General features: G+C 39.5%; 1 protein-coding gene across 1 annotated transcript; it reads right to left on the reverse strand.

Moving 5' to 3' along the window:
• Positions 1-2,260: 2,260 nt before the first annotated feature.
• On the reverse strand, positions 2,261-8,867 carry LOC108773283 (flocculation protein FLO11-like). The gene is made up of 3 exons (XM_018539043.1): positions 8,764-8,867; positions 2,768-3,261; positions 2,261-2,304 (listed from the first exon to the last, which is right to left on the reverse strand). The coding sequence occupies exons 1-3, from the start codon at positions 8,865-8,867 to the stop codon at positions 2,261-2,263; spliced, it is 642 nt and encodes a 213-aa protein (XP_018394545.1).
• Between the last annotated feature and the right edge of the window lie 255 nt (positions 8,868-9,122).

Here is a 9,122-nt window from a genome sequence, read left to right on the forward strand (position 1 = left end):
TCAAGAAAATATATTCCTTTCATAATTGGCGCAATTTAAAAAGATTTCATTTTATTTTATGAGGCTAACACACTTGGCGCCTTTTTTTCCTTTTTTTTTAAAAAGGTAATTTTGTTGAGATTCCAGATAGACGCCATATCAAATTTTGGTATAAAACTGTGGTTTTATATTCTATTCCATCTTTGGAACCTAACTGCGTCAAAAAATTTTGTACTTAAATTAACTTTGAATGATGGTCAAATTTTGTCAAGGATGATCGGGCTAATCAATCTCAGCGGAGTTGATCTTAAAACTGTATTTCGGTAGTTTTACACCCGCGAAATCAACTGACATGCGCCAGCTGAAGTGTTGCATCACGTGCTTACGAATTGACAACGCGACGTCACCATGACAACATGCGAAGTGCGAACGCGCGGTAAACAATTCACGATTACCGCGCGACGCGGATCAAAGCGATCACGTGGCCCACCGCCACATGACGAACTGTCGCAAAACCATAAGATAGATTGATCATCACGCACAATCGGTATCGCGTCATCCCTTTTCATCCAAAACGTCTATCTCTTCGCCGAGAGCGATGTAAGTCGCTTCAGGCGATCGGTTGCAAAATCGAGGTTATTGAGGATGGAAATATAGAAATGAGAACGGAAATTGGCAATTATTACCTGTGATCAGGGTTGGGCAAGTAAAATACCCGGTGTAAATTACACAGTTTTATACACGTAAAATACTAGGTATTTTACGTCCTTAGTTTCTAATGATGTAAAATACATTAACCGCGCTGTGGTGTCTAGGTGTTCGCCTTCGAGGAACTAAGTGTCTAGGTGTTCGCCTTCGAGGAATTTGGTGTCTACGTGTTCGACGTCGAGGAAGTGAGTGTCTAGGTGTTCGCCGTCGAGGAAGTGGGTGTCTACGTGTTTGATTTCGAGGAAGTGAGTGTCTAGGTGTTTGCCATCGAGGAACTGAGTGTCTAGGTGTTCGCCGTCGAGGAACTGAGTGTCTAGGTGTTCGCCGTCGAGGAAATGGGTGTCTAGGTGTTTGTAAGATTGTTGTCGGCTACGGAGTGATTGGAGCAAAAGTTAAAGTTATGTGGCGCTGTCTATGGGACTTTTCTCGACGGGTATCTATATAGGTTTGTCCGCGTTGCTTGATATTTAATTGAAAAGAGAGAAAAAAAAGATGCTAAGTGCAAAAAGTGCAAGCAACATCGAGTGCTGCAATCTGTACGGTCGAGTAAATAAAGAAAACTATTCAGGTTAGGTTGGCTATCGCGTCGTATTTCGCCGCGCAGCAAGCGTTTTCGCGTTTAACTTGCAGTACAGTATTGAAGACAGTTGAAGAAAGAATAGATAGATCAACCGTTACCCCGGATCTACAATAGGTGTTTTAAACCTAAGAAATTAACTAATTACAATCGAATTCGATAAGTTACCGTTCAGATATCGATTTTCTTGCATTGTCATGTTTTAAATGAATTATATATAATTATCAAATCAAAACAATCTACCGATAACCGAAGAGGTGTCGAAAGAAATTATAGGATTCAGGGATAAAGCATTTTAATCTTTTACATGTCTATCATATAATTGTATTTAAAAATATATAATCTATCATATAATGTCATACATAATCTATCATTATACTTACAAATTGTACTTAAAAGTTATTTATACGACTATAAGTATATATAGAATTTTACTCATTTTATTATATGTAACGAAAATCAATTTGTTTTTGAGAAAAAAATAAAATTTTAAAAAATGAGTCTCAAAATGCATTATATATGGAGCACTATGTGTTAAGCCGAAATCACACTACAGACTCCCGATTCTGACTCCCGACTCAGAGTCGATCGAATAGAGTGATTTCTATTTTCGAGTCGGCAGTCAAGAGTCGGCTGCTGCCTTACTGTGATTGGTTGAATTATAGTCGGGAGTCCGAGTCAGTAGTCGAGTCAGAGTCGGGAGCCTGTAGTGTGATTACGGCTTTACACACAAAGAGTAGATTTATTAAAAAAATAAATTCGAAAAAAATTTCTTTTAACAAATATGTTGGATTCACACTGCATTCGATTTTCGTCGTACGATGACTCTGCTGCAACCAATCCGAAAAATCATATCATCGATACCAAGCAAAATTTTGTTTCCTGATTGGTTACAGAGTCGTCGTACGATGAAATTCGGATGCAGTGTGAATCCAGCATTAGGCTTATAAATTGGCTTTTCTTAAAAATATGCTTATCATTTATAAGGATCATTATTCAGGTTCCAAAACCATTTAATATACTGGCAACAGGGGCAGCATCTGCAACAAAAAAGCAAGAATATAATATTTATATATATATATTTGGACTATATCTACTAAAATTTCAACCTGATAAAAATATGAAATATGTTTCCACATTATTTATTTTAGAAAGTCAAGTTTGAAGAAAAGTAATTACTATATATTATTATTCTATTACACTAAAAAGTAATTTTAGATCATAATGAAAATTAACAGATTCATACATAAACACACAATAAACTAATTACTATACTTACATTTTTAGTAATTATTAATGACGATACTGGTCATTCCTCCTCGACCACCTCGACCGCGATACTTATTGTTGTAACGGTTGCGTCCTCCTCTTTTCCATCGTAATGCTGAAATAAAACGATTTATATAGCTTTTTGTGTACATGGTATGGATGCCAGATGACTGTTTCTTGTCTACGTCGATGGAAAAGGGATTTAGAGGCCTAATTTATTTTTTTTTTACTTACGTCTCGTCACTATATGGTTCATTTCAGATTCCACAGGTTCTGCTTTTGATGCTGTAGAGGACGGTGCCGGCAATGATTTGACAGATCCAGAAGATGGTGGTTTTGCCACAGATTCTCGTTCCAATGCTGTGATGGACGCGGACGGTGCCGGCGGTGGTCTGGAGGATCCCGAAGATCGTGGTTTCTCTGCAGGCTTTTCGACAGATTCAGAAGATGGTGGTTTTGCCACAGACTCTCCTTCCGATGCTGTGATGGACGCGGACGATGCCGGCGGTGGTCTGGGGGATCCCGAAGATCGTGGTTTCTCTGCAGGCTTTTCGACAGATTCAGAAGATGGTGGTTTTGCCACAGATTCTCCTTCCGATGCTGTGATGGACGCGGACGATGCCTGCGGTGGTCTGCAGGATCCCAAAGATCGTGGTTTCTTTGTTGCAGCAGCAATTTCTGCTTTCGAGGCTATTACAGCCAACTGCACATTTACATTTTCGTCATTCCTGTAAAAAAGAAAAATAGAAGAAAATATTAAGGGTACATATCCATCAATAACTTTCAAAATTTCGTTTTTATTGTTTTTGCATAATTTGATAGCCCTGGGTGTGTAGAATATTGTATTAAAAGCGTAAAGTGAAATTCGCAATAGATCAAAAGTTATGAGCCAATAAGTAGGTAGCGTCGACGCTAGTGCCGAGCGCGCTCCGAAGGTACATATGAAGCCGTCGAGCAAAGATTGGCTCGAAAAAATGAAAAACTGGCTTCCATCCGCCATTTTGAGGAAGTCGAGGGGATCGTCTATGGACCGGGAATAGCTGATTAGCTGTGAGTATTAATATTTATACGTTTATGTGTCCGAAAACATAACACTTTAAACGCGTTTTCCCGAAAATCACTTTTTTCGAGTCGCCGCAGGTGATAACTCGCGTAATTTTTAATGAATCTTTCTGAAATTTTGATGACATGCGTAAAACATGTTTGGCTACAGAGTAGACTACAATCATAATTATATATGCAATAGTTTTTTTTATATGAGCAAAAAACTAGCGAAAAAAATGCAATAAAATTGAATTTTTTTTCAAACCGCCGCCATTTTGTGAATTTTTATGCAAAAATTTTTTTCGTAGTCTACTCCGTGGAGACACTCATACTGATGAAGATCGTTTTTTATTTTTTTGTTTCAGACCTATTTTACGACCAGGAGGACCTGCTGCGCGGAATTTGATTTATGACAAGCAGCTCGCATTGGCCTGCATTAAGGCGGCATTTTTTAATATATATACTTGAAAAAATTTTTATAAGTAGCTAAAAGCGTAATAAAAACAGCCTGAAAACATTCAATGTTATATCTCATTTAGATTTTCTAAAAAAAATTCACAAAGATCACCCATTTTGACGGCCTACTGATGGATATGTACCCTTAACATTTGATGTAAAAAGAAATACTTTTCGATATATATATTATATATATTTACATATATGTACTTACATATCTTGCAACATAGCGTCCGCCACGGATGAGTTTTCGGTAACGGTTGATCTAGCTATTCTTCAACTGTCTTCATTGTAAGTTGAACGCGGAAACGTTTGCCGCGTGGCGAAATGCGACACGATAGCCAATACACTAAAGTTAAGACTCCATAGGCCTGTTCTGTTTGCCTGCACTGCTGAACTGGTACATACAGTGCAATAAGTTGAAATGAAACAAACGTATATATCTGTTTCACTTTAACTTATTGCAGTCTGTGCACCAGTTCAGTAAAAAGAACAGGCCTCATGTTAGCGTAAGGCGAGAAACACACACTTTTGCATAACGCATAAAACATGTACATAAGGAATTTCATTGGCCCATTTTCTTATGCATGAGTCAATGAACCAATGAAATTCTTTATGTATATGGTTTATGCGTTATGCAAAAGTCTGTGCTCCCCGCTTAACGCGGAGAGCAGAACCAATAACGAGCATTCCGTGTTTCTAGAGAAACTCGTGATTAGTTCTGCTCTCGTTCCGCGTTACGCTATTTCGCTGCATGGGTTTACACCCTTAGGGTGCAGTCCCATGGAGCGTATCGCGCGTATCGCGGATTAGCGGATCGCTAATCACAGAATCGTTCTGTTAGATTTGCTTACAAAATTTGTAAACAGATCTAACAGAACGATTCTGTGATTGGCGATCCGCTAATCCGCGATACGCGCGATACGCTCCATGGGACTGCACCCTTAGGCTGGAGTCACATTGAGCGGAAATTATAGCGGAAAGGAACAGTGAAACCAATCAGAACTCTACAATCATTCCGCTGCTTTACTTTCTGCGATTGTGATTGGTCTCGCTGTTCCGTTCCGCTGTAGATTTCCGCTCAATGTGACTCCTGCCTTAGGGTGCCTGTTTACAAATTTTCAAGCAAATCTAACAGAACGATTCTGTGATTGGCGATCCGCTAATCCGCTTACATACGAACCGCTCCATGGGACATAAGGACAATACTAATCGCGTACGTAAAACGGCGGAATGTTAGCCATTGGTCGGATTGTTCGATACGCGAATACGCACGTATGGTGATACGCGTCATGGGACGGCACCCTTAGGGCGGGTTCACACCTTGACGGAAAAACGGAAAACGGAAAAGCAGTAGCCAATCAGGTAGTCGACTTTCTGTTAGTTTTGTACTATTTACTACCAGCGCGAGTTTTGATCGGTTAACTGCTCTTCCGCTTTCCGCTTTTCCGTTAAGGTGTGAACCCGCCCTTAGCCCGATATTTCATGTGTCTGTCGACAAACTTTTCAAGCACGTTGATTTGCTATAGGACAGAGAGATCCGAGAATCTCTCTATTGTACAGTCATTAATCAGGCTTGAAAAGCCTTGTCGTACGACATATGAAATATCGGTCTTAAGCCCATTCTACATTGGTCGTATCGTAGGCGTCGCAGGTCACAATGTTGCAACAGCCAATCCGATGTGTCATTTAGAAGTCTCACGACGCTTACTATGCTACGATACGACCAATGTAGAATGGGCTTTATACTGGATTCACACTGCATCCGATTTTCGTCGTATGACGAATGACTGCAACCAATCAGAAAACAGGATTTTGCTTTTATTAAATATACTATATTTCTATGTCGATTTGTGTACAAAGGCATTATTAAAGTATACTGATTGTGAGTGCGCACTAACTCTGTCAGTGAAAAACGCTATCATTGGCCTACCGCTCGCCGCTCATCGCTTTGCTGCTCTGTAGGCCTATTCTGTAATGGGCCTTCTACAATAATAAGCCATTACTTAGGGATCTATTCAATAACTTTTAATGACTGCAACGATATCGTTACATTATCATTGCGCAGGCTTTGTATACCAAAACTAGCTGCGCAACGATAATTTAACGATATCGTTAGAGTTAGGGTGCCGTCCCATTAAGCACGGATCGGAATGACGGATCGGGTATCTCATTAGAATTGAGCATTCCGTTCCAGTTCCGTTCCGTGACAGTTTTCTCTACCCGTCCCATTCAGCAAAAACGGAAAGGAATCTAGTTACAAAATATATTTTACCGTTACAATTCAATATTTTAGAGAACTCACAACAATATTATCAGCAAGATAATTGCACAAATTATATGTATATTATTGCTTCAACTGCTCAAAATAACGAAATATCGATGAATCAAGCATGTTTACCAACGATCGACGCGACATTCCGTTCCGTTTTTGCTAAATGGGACAGGTAGAGAAAACTGTCACGGAACGGAACTGGAACGGAATGCTCAATTCTAGTGAGATACCTGATCCGTCATTCCGATCCGTGCTTAATGGGACGGCACCCTTATGGCCTTCTACAATAAGCCGTAAGTCACAAATCATAAGTCATAAGCTAAAAATGGACCAATCACAGTCGTCAATTTTTAGTTTCTTACTTCCGATTTATGACTTATGACTTATTGTAGAAGGCCCATTACAGAATAGGTCCCTTAAGTTTTAAATGTTAAATCATAAGAAATTTACCAATCACAATCGAATATGAGAAGAATAATCGACTGTGAGTGGTCAATTTCTTATAACTTAATAGCAGGGAGCACAGACTTTTGCATAACGCATAAACCATATACATAAAGAATTTGATTGGTCTATTGACTCATGCATAAGAAAATGGGTCAATGAAATTCCTTATGCACATGCTTAAAGCGTTATGCAAAAGTGTGTGTTGGGGCTCTGAGAAACACACACATTTACATAAAGCATAAACCATAGAGACCATAGTATAACAGAGATTCGCAAAGTGTCACGTGATCGATATATTTCTCTAATTGGCTGTAGTAATTCATAGTAGCTGCCATATTGAATTTACTATCAATTTACTTAACATCGACTCCTGTCGGTTGCTGTGGAATGAGATTAGTAAACTCATCCTTCAATATTTTGTGAATTTTTACCTATTATTTCACGCTTTGCATTAAATATTGCAAAAGATATGCAATAATAGGTAAAAATTCACAAAACATTGAAGGATGAATTAACTAACCTCATTCCACACATATATGTAATACTACTATATGGCTAGTGCCTATAAGAGGGAGTGAGAGGAAGCGGTTCCAGAACCACGGTGCGGGTATATATATTTCCCTCTCTTTCTAAGATTACTTTGAGTGTTGTGCGCATGCGTTGGATTGATCGGATCCGCCAATAGGAAAATAGAGTGCGATCAGTGAGATGACGTGACAGGTTATGCTCGTTATGCTTATTAGATGTGTGCTGTACACAGGCAAAATGGTCAAGATATGTTATTTATGTGGCAAAAAACCTAATGCGACTGAAAACATTAGTTTGCACAGGTATGAAATAGGTATTAGTTTGCACTGATTATCATGAAATTTCTGTAAGGGATTGCACTGTATTCTTATATACATAACAGCAATTTTGAAAAAGTTTATTTCATAAAATTAGGATTAATTTATTTATTCCGACAAAACTGACTCTGTTAACTGTAACAAGGTTATATCCTGAAGCGGAATCAATCACTTTTTCCTTCTTCCTTACAATATGTATATTTATTCTTCTATTTATCATTGATGGAGGGGATGAATCCGACACATGCGCACAACGTTCAAAGTACACTGAGAAAGAGAGAGAAGTATATTCCCGCACCGTGGTTCTGGGACATGAACTTCTCTCTCATCTAGCCATATAGTAGTATTACATATATGATTCCACAGCAGTCGACAGGAGTCAATGTTGAGTAAATTGATAGTAAATTTAATATGGCAGCTACTACGAATTACTCCAGCCAATTAGAGAAATATATCGATCACGTGACACTTTGCGAATCTCTGTTATACTATAGGGTCTCTAATAAACCATATATATAAAGAATTTGATTGATTCATTGACTCATGCATAAGAAAATGGGCCTGTACGCGCTATGCACGTTTTCATTTTTGTATTTTCGCTCGCTTTGCTACGCTCCCTCCTTCTGAAAAGAGCGCTACCTGCGTTCCCCTTCTCCTCAGCGTTCGCTCATCAGCGCTCGTTTCTGCGTTCGTTTGCGTTCGTTCGTTTCCGTATCTGTTCGTGCGCCACTTCCGTTTTCTTCTTCCTAGTTCGTTTTCGTTCAAGCATGCAGCAGCATGATTTTTCTTTTATGCTTATTCATAATCGTTTAAGTTTCGTCAAGATCACAGCACACAGTGCATTTTTGTTGTAAGCTAACCAAATATAGCAAGATCAATCAATTTTACGTGTTGTTTATTTGTCAACACTGGTCCTTCGAGCATCGTTACAAGTTGCACCAAGCATAACCAATTAGTACGTGAGCCACAAGGCGATCCAAGGAGAACTTAGCACTACACATAGTGCAAGGAGGCACAAGCCTATTCACTTGGTTCTTCGAGTATTATACATTTGCAAACATAACCATTTATTACGTGGGCCACAAGGCCCTCTAGGAAAAAATAGCGCTACACATAGTGCAAAGGGGCACATGCCCGGACATTTATTGTTGGTTCGCGCATACCTGTTTGAGCACTGACTCAGACCACCGCGTATACCGCGCTCGACAAACATGATCATGTCAATGTCTGTGAGCAATTCAAATTTTACACCTGTATGCTTCAACATGGCATCCCATGTGAGCCGGGTAAGGTGTAATAGTATGCGGGGTCGAGCCCGTAACTCGCTACGCAACTGTCGCGGTCAAAGACGTCGGCCAACAAGAATACATCTGTTTTTAGATACAAGTCGCTATATTCACCGAGCGTTTGGATGGAGAACCGCTGCCATACATTGACGCCATGCGCGTAATCGCTCTCGGATACCGTGTCATCTGTCAATGAACTGTAAAATGACTCGCGAGGCGGCAAGCACGATTCATTC

The sequence above is a fragment of the Cyphomyrmex costatus genome, unplaced genomic scaffold (assembly GCF_001594065.2).
Source record: "Cyphomyrmex costatus isolate MS0001 unplaced genomic scaffold, Ccosl1.0 scaffold2015, whole genome shotgun sequence".
Classification (NCBI taxonomy): domain Eukaryota; kingdom Metazoa; phylum Arthropoda; class Insecta; order Hymenoptera; family Formicidae; genus Cyphomyrmex; species Cyphomyrmex costatus.